The following is a 22,894-nucleotide window of genomic DNA, read 5'->3' as shown; positions in this document are numbered from 1 at the left end:
TTTGGGGGGGGGGGGGGTGTCCCTGAATGGCAGTTTGGAAATGTGGTCACCCTACGATTGAGGCTTTACCTATACGGAAGTATAAAGATTATGTCTATGGCCTAGATTCCTTGTAAATCAAGTGGTGGAATGTACGGCTATGTATTCATAATTGATTTCCAAAGAAATAGTAATAGTAGTTGCTTTTTTATTAACTACAATTAGTTTAAAGATAATAATTTCTGTGTCTGTATATCTGCATACTAGCTATGGCTCTGCATATATTGATCTTTCTTTTTTTTTATATATATTCTTTTTTTATTGTAAACATTCTTATAAACTGTCAGGGCTGGGCTCAGCCCTTCCTTCTCTGAGCTGGCCGTTCAGCTGTCAGCTAATTTCCAGCTCCTTTCTCTCCACAGTGACTCACCTGTTGATGATCTGCTTGTCAGTCCTGCCTACTTAAAGAGGAGTTCCACCCAAAAATGGAACTTCCTCTTAACCCACTCCTCTCCCCCTTACATGCCACATTTGGCATGTAATTTTTTTTGGGGGGGGAGTGGGGGCTTCAGGAGAAGGGGACTTCCTGTCCCACTTCCTCCTTCCGCCGAGGGGCTGCAAAGGCGATTAAGCTAAATCGCCTTTTGGAAGCCCCTCCTTGTAGGCGATCGCCTAGGACACGTCAGGTCTTAGGCGATCGCCTGTTCAATCAAACAGCGCAGCGCCGGGCCGCTCGCGCATGCGCAGTGCCGCTCGCGCATGCGCAGTGGGTGCCCGGCCGTGAAGCCGAAAGCTGTCACGGCCGGGTGCCCACAGTGACAATGAAGACGCCGGCCAGGGAGGGGGGGAGAGGAGCGGACCCCCGGCCGGCGCGTCGCTGGAACGCTGGAGCAGGTAAGTGTCAGTTTATTAAAAGCCAGCAGCTACACTTTTTGTAGCTGCTGACTTTTAATAAACTTAAAAAATGGGTGGAAAACCCCTTTAAAGCCTTCCAGCTCACATCATCTCTGCCTTCGCCTTTGTCAACATCACAGAGACTTTCTCCTGCGTTCCTCTTGTGGACTTGCTCAGCTGGTGTACCTTCTGGCTCCTGATCCTGCTTGTTGGACTATTATGTTTATCTCTGGCTCTCTGACATTGGCTTGGCCGACTACTTGTCTCGGTCGGATTCATGGTTTCTAGCATAAACAGAGCAGGTACATTTATACGAACTTCTACTTCAAAACATTTCATACATGTGAACTCCCATTCCCCCCCATCCTCCCCCAAGACACAGAAAAAAAAAGTAAAAAAGAAAGATACCCTCTCCCCTAAAAATCATCTCCCTCTCTGATTTCTTTCCTTCCATTGGACTGTACATTGATCTTTCTGACCTCACCACAGATGGTCACATTGTCTCAAAACCATTATAGCCATTCTTTTGTTATAACTGGCTAAAACCAGATTATTGGAGCCCCCTTTCAATTTTTTTTACCTTAAAATGTGAAAAGAAGCTCAGAACCTCATCTAGGACAAGCTATTAAATTTGTCTAGGCCGTACTAACTTTTGAGACAGAGAAAGGGACTGAAGACAGAGAGTCTCCAGTCCCTTTCTCTGCAGCCTCAGCTGCACTGGACAGTGAATGAATTGGAAGTGCTCTGTGCTGAGCGGTTACCGGTTCATTCACAAACTGAAGCATAGTAAACACAGCTTAACTATGATTCAGTTATAAATGAACAAAGTGAGTGATCAGTACCATTCACTCACTGTGTTCATTCTGAAAAGGAAGAAAAGAAAGGGGCTGGTAAATAACACAAATCTACACTTCACTCTCCATCCTGAAACATCCCCCATGCGTCTGCAGCAGGGAAGGGAAGCTGGCAGTGCTGTGGGTATGGGCAGGGGGATCTGCACCACATGGGGTGCTTAGGGAATGCACAGGCACAACCCATGCCTGTTTGGAACTTTTAGCACTTCATAAGTCTTTTAAAATTAACAAGCAAAACTAAACGTCAGGCTCAAAATACTGTCAAACGTTTTCCCTGGAGGATGAACAGTGGCTGTGGCAGATGCCACCGTCATGTCCCAGGCATCCACAAAGCCCACATTAAGGTCCTTGAAAACTTCTCTCAGCACAAGATACTGGGTATAACCATGGAAGTCTCCCTGTACTTCAACCGGGGCAAACAGTTCCCTGGTGTTTTCTGATTTAATGATAACCTTGGTGTCTGGACTGCGAAGGAAAAGGCGTTCTAATGCTCGGCGGATGTTGAGTGCCCGTTTGATGAAAAGTTTCAGAGGAAACTGTCTGAAGTGTTGTCCCATGGTTATAACAAAAATGGTGTTCTTCCCTCCAGCGCGCTGATCGATCTGACGACTCGTGTACATGTCCTCCTTGAAGTAATAGAAACTGTCGTGCTCCAGGGGGAAGCCATGTCTTTTATAGGAGACGTATAGGTCCTTGCTGATATTTAGGGCTTCCAGGGACTTTGCCCAAGCAGCCCATCCGCGCTGATGGTAACGAAAGTATTGCACAACTGTTGGAAGCAAGAACAAGTGTTAATTAAGCGCAATACAATTTCAGAGTTGTTTTCTCTCTTTAATTGGGTGCTGGACTAAAAGAAACTTGGGGGCAGATTCTCGTAGAATGGAGTAAATTTGGGCGGGCGTAACGTATCTCATTTACGCACTAGAAAAATTGTACACAGGGTCGGAAGTTCCGATGAAAAAAGTCAGACGGAATTTCTTCATCGGATATTCCGACCGTGTGTATGCCCCATCGGACTTTTTCCGTCGGAAATTCCGACTGACTTAGAAAGAGAACATGTTCTCTTTTTTTCCGATGGAAAATCCGTTCATCTGTATGGAATTCCGACGGAGAAAAAAAAACGCTTGCTCGGAAACAATTTGACGCATGCTCGGAAGCATTAAACTTTATTTTTCTAGGCTGGTCGTAGTGTTGTACGTCACCACGTTTTTGACGGTCGGAATTTGGTGTGTCCGTGTGTATGCAAGACAACTTGAGCGGAATTCCGTTGGAAAAACCCGTCAGAGTTTATTCCAACGGAAAAAACGATCGTGTGTACGAGGCATTAGGAATCCATTTTATGATGCACTTTTACATTTCTGAGTCAGAGTCCCATTTTTCCACTCCTCACTCTTGGAAAACCAATAATTGAAAGTACAACATGTACACTATATGGCCAAGAGTATATAGACTACCCTCAAAATTATTACATTCACGTGTTTTTAGAGGATTACAGGCAGTGCTACAGCATACAGAGACATTTCTGACAATCGTGTGCTTACAACCTTGTGACCACAGGTTGGTTCCTTTATTTTATGCTAACATTATTGTGCCTAAAGCCAGCTAAAGACATGATTTGATTACCGTAGTTTCATACTTGAGTGGTCTGCATACATCCTTGACCTCAACCCTTGAAATTTTGATTTTGAACCAATATGTTTTATCCAACATCAGTAGCCTACAAATGCTTTCTTTCACTTAAAGGGATTGTAAAGGTTCAGCTATTTAAAAAACAAAAAAACAAACACACATGTCATACTTACCTACACTGTGCAGTTCGTTGTGCACAGAGTGGCCTCGATCGCCCTCTTCTGAAGCCAAGTTGTTCACAGCCGAAGATCAATCTAGCATTGGTGTCCAAATCTTGTGAATGGACCAGACAACCCAAAGGATCCAGAAATAATCTGAAGGTATTCAATAGGTTCTTGTAGATAATACCCCAACTGGGGTGACAGTGACCCGATGGGAAAACCGAAAAAACTCTCATCCACAGCACATGAAAAGAAAGAAAAAACGGGAGCCCAAGTAATGGACCCTCTATTATGGTGGAAAGTCAAATAGGCAATTTGTATCCATAGGTGATGTAGTGCGGATGATGCGCATGTCATAAGCTGTTCCAGAACTGTGCATAGACTGCTTGAATAGACCTCACCAGTAAGAAGAGGTCAATAGCGCTTTGCAGTAGTATAGTGGCACTGCTTCCACTGTCTAGATTCTCAAAGTCCACAGCTCCAGATCTTCAAGTTATGAGAGAACATGAACAAGCGTCAGATTGCAGCACTTCCTTCCACCTCCCAGACACACGGTCGGAATTTTCGACCAAACTTTTCTTGTCGGAAATTCCGACCGTGTGTATGCGGCATTAGAGAAACCTGATGAACTGAAATCTAGTTCCATCTCAGAAGATTGAACCTCCAGTCTGGTATTCAACCAAGGAAATTCTCATTCAGAAATCTAACATGTTGAGAGTGTGTCAACTACCATCTATGGAAAAGTTGTTATAATATGGCACCCTTGTTGAAACTATTGATGGTTATGTAAATACTAATATAAATGATATATAAAATATTTTGCTCACATAAATCTTACTTTTGATGCCTTCAGTAAAGTGCATGATGAACTGTCGCAATGTAGAATCTCCTATGAGGAAAAGGTTCTTTCCTTCCAGACATTTTAGAAAGTCTTCTCCAGTTCTGTAGACGGTCATGTTACAGTAGAGGGGATTCCAAACATTTTTGAAAAAATATCCACTTGGGAAAGGAGATCCCATTCCCATCTGACATTTAGGCTTGGGGGTAAAAGCTGAGCCTGAAAAGACGTCACATAGCTTAAGGTTCAACAAATTACTTTCTGAAGTCTCTACAAACTTTGTATTTGAGCAGCAATCTCTAAACATATTTGTACAGTATCTGGCCAACACAAAATGGTCTAATAAACTGTGGGACCTAGTGGCCAAGAAGGACACTATTGGAAATGTATATCTTTATCTACTACTATATACTAGTTTTCTTGTTCATTATTTTTTTTATATTGAAAGTGAGAGGTTATACAAAACACCTCCTTCAAGATATCAGTATTACAGAATGCCACAATAAACAACCAAGTAATCAATACAATGTCTTAATTGTAGAAACAGATGTAGGAGGAACCTCAGCAATTCAGAGTATATGGCTACGATTAATAGGAGAAACCAAGTGGGGAAGGGTATAGAAGGGGGTGAGCACCTCGAAGCCTTGTTGAGTTGTTATAGATCATGCACCTGGATACTAATTTTATTTTCCAATATTTTTCTATTACAGTTTCAATCTATATATATAAAACTCAACGTGTGTGTGTGTATGTATGTATGTATGTTCCAGCATCACGACCAAACGGCTAAAGATATTAACATGAAACTTGGCACACATGTTACTTATATGCCAGCAACAAACATAGGATAGGTGGTTTAACCCTTACCTACCCCCATTTGCCATGGTCGGGGTTTTTCTTTAAAGTCCCATTCAACTCTATGGGAAATACATGTTACTTCATGTTCCAGCATCACGTCCAAACGGCTAAAGATATTAACATGAAACTTGGCACACATGTTACTTATGTGTCGGCAACAAACATAGGATAGGTGGTTTAACCCTTACCCACCCCCATTTTCCATGGTCGGGGTTTTCCTTTAAAGTCCCATTCAACTCTATGGGAAATACATGTTACTTCATAACTTACAAACGGCTGTAGATATTTCGATAACACTTGGTCACATGTTACTTATATGTCCACTTAAACTATAGGATAGTTAATTTATCCCTTAACTACCCCCATTTGTGAGGGTCGGGGTTTTTGTTTAAAGTCCCATGCAAATCAATGGGAAATGTATGTTCCCACATAACTTCTGTACGCCTGGAGATATTTCAATAATACCTGGTACACATATTACTTATATGCCAAATAAAAATATATGACAGTTAAATTAACCCTTACCTACACCCTTATATAAAAGATGGGTATATTTATATTACTATGATTTTCCTCCCCAAAAGGTTAAGATAGGAAGACCGGGCAACGCCGGGTATTCAGCTAGTAAAAGATAAAAGAGCCAACAATTAAATACATGGAAAATGAAAAATGTCTCCAGAATCATTCAGTAATACTAGGTGGTAACATTATTAAATTACCCAGCATTACATACCAGTTATCTCTGAATACAATTTAGGGGGGAAAAAAACACAAATACGAGACAATGAGGTCAGTATAAATGCTAACAAAAAGAAAAAAAGTCTGCTCCACCCCAACGGAAAGAAACCTCCGATAGATGGGAGCCATGATCAGTTTATACTGTAGTTTTCAACTGGAATAGGCCATCAGTGGGAAGGGTAAACCTAGGCTACATTCTATCTGTGTGTAAACCCATTACCATCTCTTAGTATACACAGTATGAGATGTGTAGGCTTGAATCCATGTAACAGAGTCAAGAGAAAAGCAAAAGAAGCAGGTAAAAGGAAGAAAATAGAAAAAGCAAAAGAATGTGCACCCTATCCAGTCAATGGAAGGAGTAAACTGAGCCATCTCAAGAAGAATTTGAAAGGTATTTTATCCAGGGATTCCAGATCTTTTAAAAAAAAAAAAGGCCAATTTATCATTCAAAAGTACTGAAAGGCGTTCATGTATCATATTCCATGATAATTTGGCCTTCGAGATTTCAAATGGTATAAAATAGGAGAGGTAACTGTCAGCGCAGATATAAAGTACATGTATGGCTAGGGGTATGGTGATTAGTCCATTGGAAATAATAGTAACAGGCAGTTCAATGGTTAAAAATGCAGGTGATTTGGCTGTTCAATGGCGGCTGCTGTCCTCAGCGAGCTGACTCTGTGGTAAACAAAAGAGGGGTAGAGAAAGGAAGCGCCACCTAAGTGCAGTATTTAAGAGGTTCTTTTAATGACACATTGTACAAAACACACTTACAAGAAGATAAGGAAAGAAGGCTCATCTGTAACATCCTGTAGTCCTCGTCCCGGATCAATAGAAGGAGCAGTGGCTCCGAGCGCGTAGCCCAATCAGCCTTTGTTCTCCCTGTCTGACCCTCCTCCCGGAAGTGTTCCTCGGAAGTAATCACGTGACCTGTCACGTGACCCGTGAGGCTGGAACAGGCTTCATCCTGGTGGCCACAGGACAGGCCTGAAGACTTCACACATTCTGCTTTCTTCACTTCTAAGCAGCCCATGAATCCGGGATGAGGACTACAGGATGTTACAGATGAGCCTTCTTTCCTTACCTTCTTGTAAGTGTGTTTTGTACAATGTGTCATTAAAAGAACCTCTTTAATACTGCACTTAGGTGGCGCTTCCTTTCTCTACCCCTCTTAAGATTTCAAATGGGATCATAGGAGTTTTCTAGTGCCTGGAGATGGAAACCCTGACCGCTACAAAAATAAAGGCTATCAATCTCCTTTTATGTCCCGGTGTTCCCTCCATTGGGCATCCCAATAGTGCCTGTTGGGGGGATTTGATAAGGTTCGCCTGGGTGAGAGAGTAAATTAAGGAGTACATGTGGGTCCAGAATCTCCTCACTCTTCGGACAAGTCCACCATGTACTGTATGGAATACTGTGCCTTCCTGCCCGCATCCCTAAAAGCATAAGGGCCCTTTCATACGTGCGGAATGTATGTCCGTATTTCATCCACCTGTTTTCGGATGAAATACGGACATACAGTGGGGCAAAAAAGGATTTAGTCAGCCACCAATTGTGCAAGTTCTCCCACTTAGAAAGATGAGAGAGGCCTGTAATTGTCATCATAGGTATACCTCAACTACGAGAGGCAAAGGGCCAGATTCTCGTAGATCGGCGTAATTTTGTGATTGCATCAGTGCAATACAGTGACTGTACTCTATAGGCACTATTTGAATCTGTACATTTGGTGTCACTAACCCACAATAAAGCTTTGGTTTGTAGGGAGAAAAAAAATGATTCTCCTTAGTCAATAAATTGATTTGATAATCTTAATCGACCCATCATAACAGCTCCATCACAGCAAAAATATTCTGGACAGCATAATAAATAAAGAAAGCAAAGGGAAAATAAGTAGCTTACTGTTACATCCGGTAACTACTATAGGTGAAAATGTTTCAGGGATTTCAACAGCAATATTTGACCTTAGAAAACAAAATAAAATTACAGTAAGAATATTTCACAATGGTGGATGATAGTAGAGACATAAACAACATGATCTGCAGAAAAACTGAGCTTTTCTACATATTTAGGTGAGTTGTAAAAGAAAACGGAAAATTAAATACTTACCTTTCCGTAATTTTCCGTTCCTGGTGCCTTCCATGGCAGCATACATATGGTTGGTTACTCCGCCCCCAACCAACACACAGGACCAATTATAACGCTTTAAAAGAGTGTCCGCCCCCCCATACACCATTCTTGTAACTAGACTCAAACATTTAAGGATTATAAAAGGGGAGGGCGTATGCTGCCATGGATAGGCACCAGTAAAGGAAAATTACGGAAAATTATGGAAAGGTAAGTATTCAAGTAAGTATTTTCCTGGTGCCTTCCATGGCAGCATACATACGGTTAATAACTCGTTCACAGGGAGGGTAGCTGCCCAAAATATTTTTTTACTTTCAATTATATGAAGCCCCTCTGCTTTTTTTTTTTTTTAAGTCTTGGGGAGCAAGTGCAACCAGGACTAGACCATAGTAGGACATGAATGAGGTAAAAGACGACCATTTTGCAACCCTGACAGAGTTTCTGGGGGGAATTGCGCTATGGCTGGCCAGAAAAAAGCCATTCCCTGCGTAGAGTGAACACTCATTGATTTTGGAACCGGAGGACCACTAGCTCGATATGTCCACCGAATGAGATGAATGATCAAACTTGCCAAAGTTGTCCTTCGTGTTTATATTTTTAATATCATTAGGGATCCAAGAGGAAGCTTGCTGATCTTACGAGAAGTGTTGTGTCAGACTACTGCATGGTCTGAGTGACCATGCCATATCCACCTTGTGCAGCTTCGGGGTTGTTGAATCTTTCCCTAAAAGCTGGAAGCACCCATTCCTGGCCAAGGTGGTCTGTAGAAGGAATTCTTAGACACGAACTGGTGACAAATGATCGGAGGAGCACCTTGCTTGGAAGAACGTCATACCGGAGACCTTTTCCCTAAGGCCTTGTACACACGACCGAACATGTCCGCTGAAACTGGTCCGCGTCGTTCGGTCGTGTGTAGGGCCGACCGGACAATTTTCCAGCCGACCGGACAGGTTTCCAGCGGACAAATGTTTCTTAGCATGCTAAGAAACATGTCCGCTGGAAGCCTGTCCGTCGGACATGTCCGATGGTCAGTACGACTCACCGGACATGTCCGCTCGCCCGAAATCCCACGCATGCGTCGAAGTGATTCGACGCATGCGTGGAAGCATTGAACTTCCGCGTCAGAGAACGTCGGTGTCGTATACATCACCGCGTTCTCTGTCCGCGGGGATTTTGGTCTGATGGTGTGTACAACCATCAGACCAAAATCTCCAAGCGGACATGTCCGATGAAAACGGTCCGCGGACCGTTTTCATCGGACATGTTTGCCCGTGTGTACGAGGCCTTAGGGTCTGGGGGCCAAATCCACAAAAGAGATACGCAGGCGGAACTGCTGTTCAGCCTGTGTATCTCTGTGCCTAACTTTGGAAACGATCCTCAAAAGGATTTTTCCAAAGTTAGGCAGAAGATCTGACATCTGTAAGACACTTACACTGTCAGATCTTAAGATGCAGTACCACATCCGCCGCTGGGGGCATTTCGAGTCGAAATGCCACCTAGCGTATGCAAATGAGTACTTAAGCAGATCCACAAAGCTTTTAAGCTTTGTGTTTTCTGCGTAAGTTACGATTTGCACGCGTAAAATTAGGGCTGGTTTTACAATGTGTAAAGTTAGTACACCATGTAAAACCAGACCTTTTTTTCGATCGCCGCAATTTTTTTTTAAATTTGAATTTTTTTTCCCGGCGCGTAAATTTTTTTTCACCCGTCGCAACTTTATTGTCCCGTCGCAATCCACAAAGCCCGGCGTAAATTCCGTTCGCGCGCTGCACGTCGGGAAAAATTACGTCACACGCATGCGCGGGAGCGCGCCTAATTTAAATGGGAATCGCCCATTTAAACTAGGAACGCCTTACGATGGACGGAGTTAAGTTACGATGCCGCAATTTTCCGGGTAAGTGCTTTGAGGATCGGTACTTAACTTCGGAAAATTGCGGCAGTGTAACTTAACTTTGAAAAGTTAAGTTAGGCTGCATGTCTGTGGATTTGGCCCTGGGTTTCTGAGACTCTTCAGCCAACGATGACGGTGACTTAAGAAAAAGGAATTTGCTTTGAGAGTAATGTCTTCCAGAGAGCGATCTTGTGCATTTGCGAGTAGAGAAGCTGTAAGTGCACTGAATACCAAAGGACGATCTTCCTTTGGACGTAATTAGGGTTGTCCCGATACCACTTTTTTAGGACCGAGTACAAGTACCGATACTTTTTTTTCATGTACTCGCCGATACCGAATACCGATACTTTTTTTTAAATGCTGCCATGTTTCCCCCCCCAAATGCAGCTTTGTGTCTCCCAAATGCAGATTTGTGTCTCCCAAATTCAGCTTTGTCTGTGTCTCCCCCCCAAATGCAGCTTTGTGTAGGTCTCATCATCTTTATCATTATTATTTTACCTTAATGGCCAATATTATTGTCACTAACATAAATGTCATACTCTATCTTTATTACTAACCTTATTATTATTTTGCAATCAATTTAATTGTTACAAACATCATCATTGGATATGATTTTAACATAATGATTTCCATTTTTTACCATCAATAATATTTCCAAATAGAGATGGTGAATCTCTACAGAAGGGGCTCGTTCCCTACTCTATCCAAAACAAAAGCAAAAGGTTTCATAAATGCTAGTTTAAAGGTCATGAAGATTTCTTCCTCTCCCTCGTAAACCACAGCTTCTCCACTATTGTTATGTAAACCCCTTATGGTATATCTAAAAGCATCAGGAGGTACTTTTACTTGTCAAATAAACTTTGGATCGCGTTTACTGTGTTTCCAAATAATAAATCTTACAAGAAACCCATCTGGCATGTTTATTTGTAGCATTTAAAAAATTATAGGGTTGATTTACAAGAAAAAAATAGGTTGTTCTCTGAGCAAAGTGAATAATTACCCTTCAAAGTGAAAAAAAAAAAAAAAAAAAACATATTTTAGTGTCCCTTTGACATGACTGGATATTCAAACTGAACACAGAATCACTAAGCTATTGAAATATTTACATTGCAAAGTTTGGTTGCCATTTGTCCTTGTTTACTGGGGACAATCCCCATTTTGAGAGGTCTGTCCTCAGCAAACAAATATTCCCAATTGCAGTGATATGCAGACATGTTGCTTTTAGATCCCAACTCATTAAAGAATGGAAGCAACTGCCAATAAAAAACCCGGAGGTGTCAGGCGGAGAGCACTATAGTTCCGTCTAGTTCGGCGCTTGGGGAACATTACAGCTTTCATTTGAATAGCTGTGTGTTCCCTCGCCGCGCGTCGTCATAGCCCCTTCCCCTTGTCCAGGCACTTTGATAGACAGACCACCCGTCCAATCCTGGGACGGGTGGTCTGTCTATCAAAGTGCCCGGACAAGGGGGAGGGGCTATGACGACGCGCGGCGGGAACACACAGCTATTCAAATGAAAGCTGTAATGTTCCCCGAGTGCCGAACAACTAGACGGCGGCAGCGGCAGCAGCTCTCCTCCAGTGGTATGTTATACATACCCGAGGACTGCTCTGCTCCCCGCCTTCCGATCCCGCCTCCTCTCCGCCTTCCGATCCCGCCTCCTCTCCGCCCCCGCAGTCTCCTCTCCGACCGCTCCCCGCCCCCTCTCCGCCCCCACTCAGGAGAAAAAATAAATAAAGTATCGGGGGAAGCATCGGGAGCATTTGCGCGAGTACAAGTACTCACCCAAATGCTCAGTATCGGTCCGGATACCGATACTAGTATCGGTATCGGGACAACCCTAGACGTAATGACTCGTCCAGATAAACTAAGAATTGTCTTTAGAAAACGCTCTAACAGCAGATCCAAAACCCATTTGATGCCTGTCAAGGCTAAAAAAAGGCTGAGACCTGAACTTCCAGGGAGATAAACCCCAGAACCAGAGCTTTTTTTCTCAGAAAATAGGTGCAGGAACTCAACCACGACCCCGTTCAGATTTCACAAACAGTAGAAGGGTCTTAAAGGGGCATTAAATACCAGGATTGCATTACATACAGAGTGCAGAGTTCAGGGGGTTACACACAGAGTGGAGAGCTGTCACTTGTAAACACAGAAACCAGACTTCTGTGTTTACAGGTGATTGTGGTGAGCAGGCACCAAAGGGTCTCAGCCAAAGGAGTTCCCCCAAGTTCCCCCTGAAAAAAAGCCCTGCCCAGAACTAAATCTAGTCGGGAATTACCAAATTACCGTAGGTGTCAATGGTGGAATTTTCTGGCTTGAAGTTTTGCACAGCTGTGATAGGCAGTCTTTACCTTGGAGCAGTTTTTTTCTCATTCAAAAGATGGGGGAAATACCTGAACTCCAGACCCAGAAAAAGATCCACAGAAAAATGGGTTCCCAAAACTTTTTGGCGCCTTTAGCAGCCTAAGTTATGGGACTCCATATACAGGAGAGCATTAACCTGTTATGATCCGACATCGTGGCATAGTAAGGGCTGAATCCAGGTGATCCATGATCCTACAGGTTTGAGGACAAAATAAACAAGAGTTATAATTGGTCCTGTGGGTTGGTTTGGGGCGGAGTAACCAACCATATGTATGCTGCCATGGAAGGCACCAGGAAAGAGGAATGGGGAGACAGAAAGCAGGAAGAGTAAATAAAAGTTGGAAAGGAGTAAATTTTCAGACGGGAAAAGTTCTTGTCGGAAATTCTGATCGTCTGTATGCAATTTCGATGCACAAAAATCCTGCGCATGCTCGGAACTTCATTTTTCTTGGCTCGTCGTAGTGTTGTACGTGACTGCGTTCTTGATGTTAGGAATTTCCGACATATGTGTGACCGTGTGTATGCAACACAAGTTTTAGCCAACATTCCGTCTGAAAAAAATCCACGGTTTTCTTGTTGGAATTTCCGTTTAAAAACATTTTTTTTGCTAGAAAATTACTTAGAACCCCAAACATTATATCTTTTTTTTCTAGAACCATAGAGAATAAAATGGCGGTCGATGCAATACTTTTTGTCACACCATATTTGCGCAGCGGTCTTACAAGCGCACTTTTTTTTGAAAAAAAATCACTTTTCTGAATCAAAAAATAAGACAACAGTAAAGTTAGTCCAATTTTTTTTCTTATATTGTGAAAGATAATGTTACGCCGAGTCAATTAATACTCAACATGTCAGGCTTCTGTCAGGTCACCTGTGGCCAGGTGACAAGTGCACCCCGTTAGGGTCAGGGATGCACCACAGGGTAGTGAACCCTATAGCCAACTGCTGCGAACAGAGAGGAAGCATGAGCCCAAGATTCCCCAGGGCACGGAGTCTAAGACCCAGCTTGGTGTTCACCAGAGCCTCTGGTGGTGAGGATGGCCTTCGCTGCAGCTGGATCCAGGTCGCAACCCCCTAGGTCACGCTCCGTAGGGAGAGAGGGGAAGCAGCCACTGAGAACACAAGGGATAGTGATGGGTAAGCCGATGTCGGGGAAACAGGCAGACTAGGGTAACCAAGGGACAGGCCAAAAGGTCAGGGTCACAGGCAAACAAGAGTAGTCAGGGATGAGCCAAAATCGGTACACAGAAAGGTTAACGTATCACACGGCAGACAGGAACTCAAGCTACAAACAAAGTTGAACAGCACTGCAGACCTGCAGTGCAACAGTTAATATAGACTTTCTGGGATGGCCTGGGGTGGGGCCATACAGGAAGGAGAGATGATAAAAAGGCAGCCAGAACAGAGTCAGGCCTCTAATGAACACATGGAGACAGGTAAGCTGCCAGACTTTATTGCATATCCATGACAGCTTCAAAGTTGCAGCCGCTCGTGGAATGGCAACAAACTTTTACCCTTAAAAATCTCCATAGGTGACGTTTAAAACATTCTACAGGTTGCATGTTTTGAGTTACAGAGGAGGTCTAGGGCTATAATTATTGCTCTCACACTAACGATCGCTGCGATACCTCACATGTGTTTGAACATGCATTTTCATATGCAGGCGCTGCTCACCTATGCGTTCGCTTTTGTACACGAGCTCGTCGGGATGGGGCACTTTAAAAAAAAAAAAATATATATATATATATATATTATTTATTTTACTTAGAATTTTTTATTTTGACACCGTTTTAAAAAAATAAATAAATTGGTCACTTTTATTCCTATTACAAGGAATGTAAACGTCCCTTGTAATGGAAAAAGCACAACAGGTCCCCTTAAATATGAGATCTGGGGTCAAAAAGATCTCACATCTCATATTTACACTAAAATGCAATAAAAAAAATGTAATGTAATTAAAAAAAGAGCATTGGGAGGAAGTGACGTTTTGACATCGCTTCTGCCCTGCAATGATATGGAGCCGGGTGGGGGACATCTTCCCCTCACTCGTATCCAAATCAGCCTAGGAAGAGGATCCGATCGTCTCCGCGGCTACTGACGGCTCTGGTAAGCGGTAGAGGGCACCAGAGCACGGTGGGAAGGATGGGGGCCCTCTCCCACCACCGATTAAAAGTGATCTTGTGGCGAATCCGCCACAAAGACCACCTGCTCTTGATGAAGATACCGGGGTTATGGTAGCTAGCTGCTACCACAACAACGGTATTCCTCTTCAAAGTAGCAACGTAAAACGACGGCGGGGGGCGGTCTGGAAGTGGTTAATTTAATTTAAGAGTAATTTCTCTTCCGAAATCGTTGTGCACAAACTGAAGCTATGTAAATGGAATTTTTTTTTTCAACAGATCAGCTAAGAATAGACAGGTAAACATGTGAAAAGGAGTCCAGAGTCCTACCTGCTGGCCCTAGGTGACAGTAAACACAGATGTTTAAAGGGAATATTTATGGTGGCAACATGGACCCAAGTAGACCCCTGAATTTTCTGGCTTCAGTTAAAGCGGAGCTCCGCTGTAAAAAAAATATTAAAAGCCAGCAGCTACAAATACTGCAGCTGCTGACTTTTAATATTAGGACACTTACCTGTCCTGGAGTCCAGCGACGTCCGCAGCAGAAGACGAGTAATCGCTCGTCTATCTGCTGCCCCCAGCGCCATCCTCTGTGAGGGAATCAGGAAGTGAAGCACTCCGGCTTCGCTGCCGGATTCCCTTCGCGAGTCGCGCAGCGCCGTCCTCACTGGTCCCCGTTGTGTTCTGGGAGCCGAGTGTTTCCCAGAACACAACGGGCAGGGGCGGGAAGTGACGCACTACCCGCAGACTCCCCGCAGAGAGGACTCTCAGAAGTGGGTGCAAATGTGACACCGGAGGGGGGGAGGGTTCCGATGAGCAGAAGTTCCACTTTAGGGTGGAGCTCCGCTTTAATGCAGAAAGTCCCACTTGACTCTATGAAGGTTACTTAGGGTTTGGACTACTGGCTACAACAGAGGAGGAACAGAGTCAGGCCCCGTACACACGACAGAGTTTCTCGGCAGAATTCACCGAGAAACTCGGTCAAAACCCGGATTCTGCCGAGAAACTCTGTCGTCTGTACAGTTTTGGCTCGATGGAGCCGCCGAGGAACTCGACGAGAAAATAGAGAACATGTTCTCTATTTTCTCGTTGTTCTATGGGAGAAGGCGGCCCGCCGAGCTCCTCGGCGGCTTCATCCCAAAACTCGGTGAGGAACTCGACGTGCCAAGTTCCTCGGCCGTGTGTACGGGGCCTCACAGTATGTGCGGAAAGTAAATACCAGTAGGTTGAGGGTTGTTCTTTGAAAAGACTTTGCCTTCGATTTGTAGTTTTAACCACTTAAGCCCCGGACCAATATGCAGCCTAAAGACCCAAGGGGTTTTTACAGTTCGGGACTGCGTCGCTTTAACAGACAATTGCGCGGTCGTGCGACGTGGCTCCCAAACAAAATTGGCGTCCTTTTTTCCCCACAAATAGAGCTTTCTTTTGGTGGTATTTGATCACATCTGCGGTTTTTAGTTTTTGCGCTATAAACAAAAATAGAGCAACAATTTTGAAAAAAAAGCAATATTTTTTACTTTTTGCTGTAATAAATATCCCCCAAAAACATATATAAAAACATTTTTTTTCCTCAGTTTAGGCCGATACGTATTCTTCTACCTATTTTTAGTAAAAAAAATCGCAATAAGCGTTTATCGATTGGTTTGCGCAAAATTTATAGTGTTTACAAAATAGGGGATAGTTTTATTGCATTTTTATTTTTTTTTATTTTTTTACTACTAATGGCGGCGATCAGCAATTTTTTTCGTGACTGCGACATTATGGCGGACACTTCGGACAATTTTGACACATTTTTGGGACCATTGTCATTTTCACAGCAAAAAATGCATTTAAATTGCATTCTTTATTGTGAAAATGACAGTTGCAGTTTGGGAGTTAACCACAGGCGGCGCTGTAGGAGTTAGGGATCACTGTGTATGTGTTTACAACTGTTTGGGGGTGTGGCTGTAGGAATGACGTCATCGATCGTGTCTTCCCTATAAAGGGAATGACGCGATCGATGCGCCGCCATAGTGAAGGACGGGGAAGCCGTGTTTACACACGGCTCTCCTCGTTCTTCAGCTCCGGGGAGCGATCGCGACGGAGCGGCTATAAACAAATAGCCGCGCCGTGGTCCCGGATCGCTCCCCGAGCGGACCCGACCTCCGCATGTAGCGGGGGGGGTCCCGATCGGACCCCCCACCCGCTAATAGGGGAGGACGTACCCATACGCCCATGTGCCTGTACGTGCCATATTGTGGACGTATATGTACATGGGCTGGTCCTTAAGTGGTTAAGGAAGAAGTGTGGGAATATATAATAATAAACATAGCGTAGATTGCTTAAAGAAAGGTCTGGATACGTTCCTAAATGTACATAATATAACTGAGAACTAACATTTATAGGTGAAGTTGATCCGGGGAAAATCCGATTGCCTCTCGGGGGATCAGGAAGGAATGTTTTCCCCTGCTGTAGCAAATTGGAGCATCCTCTGCTGTTTTTTTTTTTTGCCTTCCTCTGGATCAACTGTGGGTATAGAATTGGGTATATGTGATTGTATGATATTTTTTTTTTTTTTTTTATAGTGGAACTGGATGCACTTGTGTGAGTGAGTGAGTAACTTGTACAGCGCAACAAATGCGAACTTAATCGCCTCAAGGCGCTTTGCATCCAGTGTTGTCCTGATCCATTAGAAGAGGTGGGTCTTTAGTTTTTTCCTAAAAGCCCGATGGTTTTCTTCCAAGCGGATGGTCATGGGTAGAGCATTCCAAAGCCGGGGTCCTTGAACTGCAAATCTACGTTCTCCCTTAGATTTGTAGCGGGATTTAGGGATTTGGAGAAGGTTTTGGTTGGTTGACCGAAGCACGCGCTTGGTGACGTAGGGTTTTATTTTCTCGCTTAAGTATTGAGGAGCGTTACCCTGTGTACATTTGTGGGTGAGGCAGAGCGTCTTGAAAGTCACCCGGTCCTGTATGGGCAGCCAGTGGAGGGACCTCAAGACCGGAGAGATAGATTCCCACGTTTTTTTACCTGTTACCAATCTGGCTGCCGTTTTCTGGACGACTTGTAGACGTGAAATCTGGTATTTCGGTAGTCCTAAGTAGAGGGAGTTTGCGTAGTCGAGTCGTGAGTTGATGATGGTTCCAACCACTACTGCTGTGTCCTCTTCCGGGATGAAGGGGATGAGTCTACGTAGCATGCGGAGAAGATGATGAGAACCGCTGACTACTGACCCTATTTGTGCATTCATAGTCATGTCTGAGTCAAAGTTGACTCCGAGACTTTTGACTTTGTTGCTTGGCGTGATGGTTTCTCCGAGGATGGTGGGTGGTGTCCAAGTGGTCCTAGAATTAGATTTCCGATTTGCGTGAAGGATGAGTAGTTCTGTTTTGGATCCGTTGAGTTTGAGGGAGCTTTCAGTCATCCAATTATCGATCAGAGTGAGGTATTTTACTAGTTCATGATATTGGTCTTTTTTGTTGGTGATTCGAAAGTAAAGCTGTGTGTCGTCAGCATAGGAGTGGTAGCGCAGGTCCTGTTTGCTGATGATTTTGAGGAGCGGGCGGATGTAGATGTTGAAGAGTGCAGGTGTGCTTTTTCAACCTGACTAACTATGTAACATACTTACCTATTTGCAGCAAGTTGATGCTGTAAGCCAGGGATCCTCAAACTACGGCCCTCCAGCTGTTGCAGAACTACACATCCCATGAGGCATTGTAAAACTCTGACATTCACAGACATGACTAGGCATGATGGGAATTGTAGTTCCTGAATAACTGAAGGGCCATAGTTTGAAGACCCATGCTGTAAGCTATCCCCTGTTGGCTCTAAGCCCGAGAACTGAGAAATCAGAACTTTGACCATACTTCTCTTTTGACTAAAAAAGGAAAAGTTTTGTCTGGACATCAATTTAGTGGTATTCTTATCACTTGTGAAGGTGCAGGAGCATTTGACAACCTTCAATCATGACCCTGATGCAGGGAAAATTACCAATTCTTACAACAGATTATGACTGAACTGCTAGGAGAACATTATACCTCTGAAAAATTTCTTTTTCTCCAGGCGTAAGATATAAAGGAGATTGATAGATACTTTTCATGTCATTCAGACTTTCACAGGTGAAGTTGGGCACTTTGTAGCAGTAGAAGGCCTCTTCATAGACTGGATCTACGTACTCACAAATCTCCTTGCCTTCTTTCTCTTCAAGCTTAAAGCCACACGGAGTTGTAGCTGCCTTGCCAAATTTTTCAAACTTTCCAGAGTATCCAATAACGCCCAGACTGCTGTGCCTGGATCTCCAAAGAGCTGCAACCCCTTCGCTAGGGTGGAACAACAAAATGGAGGCTTTGCATTTTCCCTCCCAGTACAATGGAAAATGGATATGATAAGAGCCATTGTTGAAGTCTTCTACCCTGCCAGACACAGCGGCTCCAAGCTCTGGAGAGAATAATCTTGGTCTTATGAAGTCTCCGCCGTATGTCTTCCTGTTACCTAAATAATCGTACATATCAAGCTGTACCACCAAGTCTTCTCCCACACAGTATTGTTGCTTGGGGTTCACTATGAAGGCCTTACTATTTTTCCCACTGGTGGTTCTGTTGAAATATGTGAATGGGGCTTTAGGGATAAGTCTTTGTATTTTCTCAAACATGTTATCTATGTTAACTTGGAGTTCTGTTCTTGTTTGGAGAGGTAGGGTTTCATCCTTTTCTTTTTGCCTATGGCAACTTTGGGGCAACTCTTTTAGAGAATTCTGGAACACACAAGTCAAATGATACTAATTACTTTAGCAAAAAAAATGTTCATTGAAACATACAAACAAAAGCTTACTGTAGCTACAGAAACTTGCAAAGTTTATGTGGATAATTATAAAACTTCAGATTAAACTTTGTCAGGAAGGTGGCAAGTGTGTCCTCTTTACATATGGCACCTCATCCCTGATATATTAGTAGCGTAGGGAGGAAGGATTGGGATTATAATGGTGGCAGTCACACGATTAATCAAGAAGTTTCATTTTTAAAAGAAGATGTAATTTATTGTACAAATTTTTAGGGGTTTAAACACAAAATTGTCAAAATATAAAGATCATTGTTATATTCAAATACACTGAATACAAGTACAGAATGAATTATCTTCTAACTTCAGCTTGTTCAGTTAAGCTTTGACAATAAAACCTAGAAGCTGATTGGTTACTGTGACAGATGCAATTGATCTGCCGCTTGGGACTCAGTAATCGACTGGGTCCCCACCTAAAGAGGTCCTGGGCTGTCCGTCCTGTTGGAGGAAGCTGTTCGGTGGAGAGTCTGCCTGAGGAGTACCAAGACAGGCTGGTGTTCCAATAGGGGCCTGACCATCCATCGGGGACCAGGGGAACTGGACACTGAAAGGCTGAATGTTGGCCGCCTATTAGTCGGTACCCAAAATCTAAACTACCTGAAGGAGATCCAGGTGTTAAGATCAGTCAAGGGGACTTCAGATCACTATTTTCTGCAACCATTGGGAGGGTCTGTGGCAGAGACATAAAGCGGAGGTTCACCCATAGCGAACACACTTTCCCCTTAGATGGATGCTCGTTTTGTCTAGGGGAATCGGCTATTTGTTTTAAAATATGATACGTACTTACCCGTTTACGAGATGCATCTTCTCCGTCGCTTCCGGGTATGGGCTGCGGGAATGGGCGTTCCTTCTTGATTGACAGTCTTCCGAGAGGCTTCCGACGGTCGCATCCATCGCGTCACGATTTTCCGAAAGAAGCCGAACGTCGGTGCGCAGGCGCAGTATAGAGCCGCACCGATGTTCGGCTTCTTTCGGCTACGAGTGACGCGATGGATGCGACCATCGGAAGCCTCTCGGAAGGCTGTCAATCAAGAAGGAACGCCCGCTCCCGAAGACCCATACCCGGAAGCGACGGAGAAGATGCATCTCGAAAACGGGTAAGTACGGATCATATTTTAAAACAAATAGCCGATTCCCCTAGACAAAACGAGCATGAAGCTAAGGGGAAAATAGAAAAAAAAAACGAATTGGGTGAACTCCCGCTTTAACCCCAAGTTTGAGTGTCATTCTGGCTGCCAGGCTTGTGAGAGAGGGCTGTCCAGGTGCGCTATATACCCATGCCGGCTGGATTGGCGAAGTAAAGTTTGTCATTGGAAGCAGGACTGTTTCCTTTTACCCACACCTAAATCTGTGTTCTCCACCTTTGCTATTCCTCTATTCTTCACCAAGTTCAACTGTTTTACCTTGTTGGGTAAATAAAAGCATAAGAAAAAGACACCTGCTGCGTGGACATTCCATTACTACGGCTCTCATCAACTACCCTAGACGCCGGAGTCACAGAGGTAACATGACACCCAAAACAAACCAGAAGCTCCTCCGGGGGTAGTGCTACACGTGTATGGGGCATAACAGTTTTTGGAAGAGAAAGTGAGGTAAAACTCCACCACTGACTTTTGTCGCAAAAAAAAAAAAAGGTGAGAAGAAATCTCCAAATTGGCGCACATGAAAGGTGCTTGCTTGGAAAAGTGTCTGTTGTGTATACTATAGATAACCACAGAGGCCCATATTCTCTCTAAAAATCTGCGGGCTGCGCTTAAGGCACTTACACTCCGCTGTCCCAACTTACAGGAGCAAGTGTTGTATTCCCCAAACACTTGCTCTGTAAGTTGGGACGGCGGAGTGTAAATGCCCCGGCGTAGCCTGGCGGATCTCCAAGGGGGCGGCTTGTATTCAAATTAAGCGCGCCCCCAATTCTAATGAACTGCGCATGCGCCGGGCTTCAAAAAGCCAAGTGCGCATGCTCCAGTTCTCGGCGGAAAACGTCAATGAAGCTGACGTGTGCGTCATTGACGTAAAGTCGTATTCAAGAACGACTTACGTAAACGACGTACCCGACGAAAAAACACGACGCGGACCCGACGCCATCCGTAACATGGCCTACGTGGGACTTGCGGAAACTTACCCCTCATATAGCAGGGGTAAGTTTCCACTTACGCAAACGACGTTAGCGACGGTTACGCGACGCAAACTCGTTCGGGAATCGGCGTAGAAGGCTCATTTGCATAAGCAAATGAGTCCTTCACGTAAATGCCATCTAGCGGCGGCCGGCGTCATTACATTTAAGATCCGCCAGTGTAAGTGACTTACAGATGGCGGATCTTAAGTGTATCTATGCGAAAATGATTCTAAGAATCAGTCGCATTGATACACTGGCCAAAAAAGGGAGATACGATGGAGTATCCTGAGATACTCCATCTTAACTTCACTGAGAATATGGGCCAGAGTCCCTGCATTATAATCATCCATATGCAAGAAAGTTCACCTGAAATTGGGTCCTGTGCCATTCATAGCTCACAAAAAATGCTGTGATTAGTAGAACTGCGAGATTCCATCTGTTTATGGCCATTGGTGCCTTCAAAAGTCTACAAGGAGAAGAGAAAGACGGTTATTCATAGACAAAGAAGGGAAAAAAGGAGAAGAAGGGAGGGAAGAAAGGAAAAAGATAAAAGCGGGGAAGGAGAGAAGAAGAAGGAGGATAGGAGAGGAGAGTAGGGGAGGGGAAAAAAAGGAGAAGAAATGAGAAGGAAGGGGAGGGCAGGAGAGGAAAGGCCAGGAAAGGGGATGATATTTGAAAAGATGGGAAAGGAGAGGAGGGGAGGAGAAAATAGAAGAAATGAGAAGGAGAGAAGAAGAAATGAGGAGAAGAGATTGGAGGAGAAGAGATTAGAGGAAAGGAGAGAAGAGGAAAGGGGAGGGGAAGGGAGAGGGGAGGAGAAGGCAAGGAGAGGAGAAAAGAAAATAAATGAGGAGAGGGAAGGAGAAGAAATTAGAGGAAAGGAGAGAAGAATAAAAGGGAGGGGAAGGAGAGGGGAGGAGAAGGCAATGAGAGGAGGAGAAAAGAGAAAAAATGAGAAGGAAGGGTAGGACAGGAAAGGGAAAGGCAGGGAATTTTTTGAGATTGGAAAGCATGGCAGTGGAGAGTAGGGGAGGAGAAAAGAGGAGAAATTTAGGAGAGGGGAAAAGAGGAGAAGCAGGAACAGGAAGGGAAGGGGACGAGATTAGAAAGGATGGGAGAGGAGAGTGGGGGAGGAGAAAAGAGAAGAAATTAGGAGAGGAGAGAAAATGAGAAGAAAAGGAGAGGAAAGAAATGAGAAAAAAAGGATAGGAGAGGAAAAGTGGAGGGGAGGAGGGGAAAAGAGAAAAACAGGGACATTTTTGAGATTTGAACAAAGCAATTTAGGGCCTGATCCACAAAAAACGGCCGTAACTTAACTTTTGGCATTTAAGTTACACCGCCGCAAAATCTCTACCTAAGTGCCCGATCCACAAAGCACTTACCTAGAAATTTTGAGCTGTGTAACTTAAATCCGTCCGGCGCAAGGCGTTCCTAATCTAATGGGGTAAGTCCCATTTAAATTAGGCGCGCTCCCGCGCCGGACGTACTGCGCATGCTCCCGACGCGATTTTCCCGACG

The 22,894-nt window shown here is 44.1% G+C and overlaps 1 protein-coding gene across 2 annotated transcripts in view; it reads right to left on the bottom strand.

Annotated features, from left to right (window-relative positions):
• LOC120943202 (NXPE family member 4-like) overlaps positions 1–21,850 on the bottom strand; it is an 80,483-nt gene extending 58,633 nt beyond the window's left edge. The window contains exons 1-5 of one of the 2 annotated variants that reach the window (XM_040356376.1): positions 21,743–21,850; positions 18,462–19,177; positions 7,848–7,909; positions 4,356–4,574; positions 1,831–2,496 (exon numbers count right to left, since the gene is read on the bottom strand). In XM_040356376.1, coding sequence (XP_040212310.1) covers positions 1,952–2,496; positions 4,356–4,574; positions 7,848–7,909; positions 18,462–19,177; positions 21,743–21,826 — 1,626 coding nt within the window. In that variant the 5' untranslated portion in view covers positions 21,827–21,850 and the 3' untranslated portion in view covers positions 1,831–1,951. Of the gene's footprint in view, positions 1–1,830; positions 2,497–4,355; positions 4,575–7,847; positions 7,910–18,461; positions 19,178–21,742 lie in introns of those variants that run through there. The other variant, XM_040356375.1, reaches the window with a different exon arrangement.
• Between the last annotated feature and the right edge of the window lie 1,044 nt (positions 21,851–22,894).

The sequence above is a fragment of the Rana temporaria genome, chromosome 6 (assembly GCF_905171775.1).
Source record: "Rana temporaria chromosome 6, aRanTem1.1, whole genome shotgun sequence".
NCBI classification, from domain to species: domain Eukaryota; kingdom Metazoa; phylum Chordata; class Amphibia; order Anura; family Ranidae; genus Rana; species Rana temporaria.
This window is presented reverse-complemented; position numbering and strand designations above follow the sequence as displayed.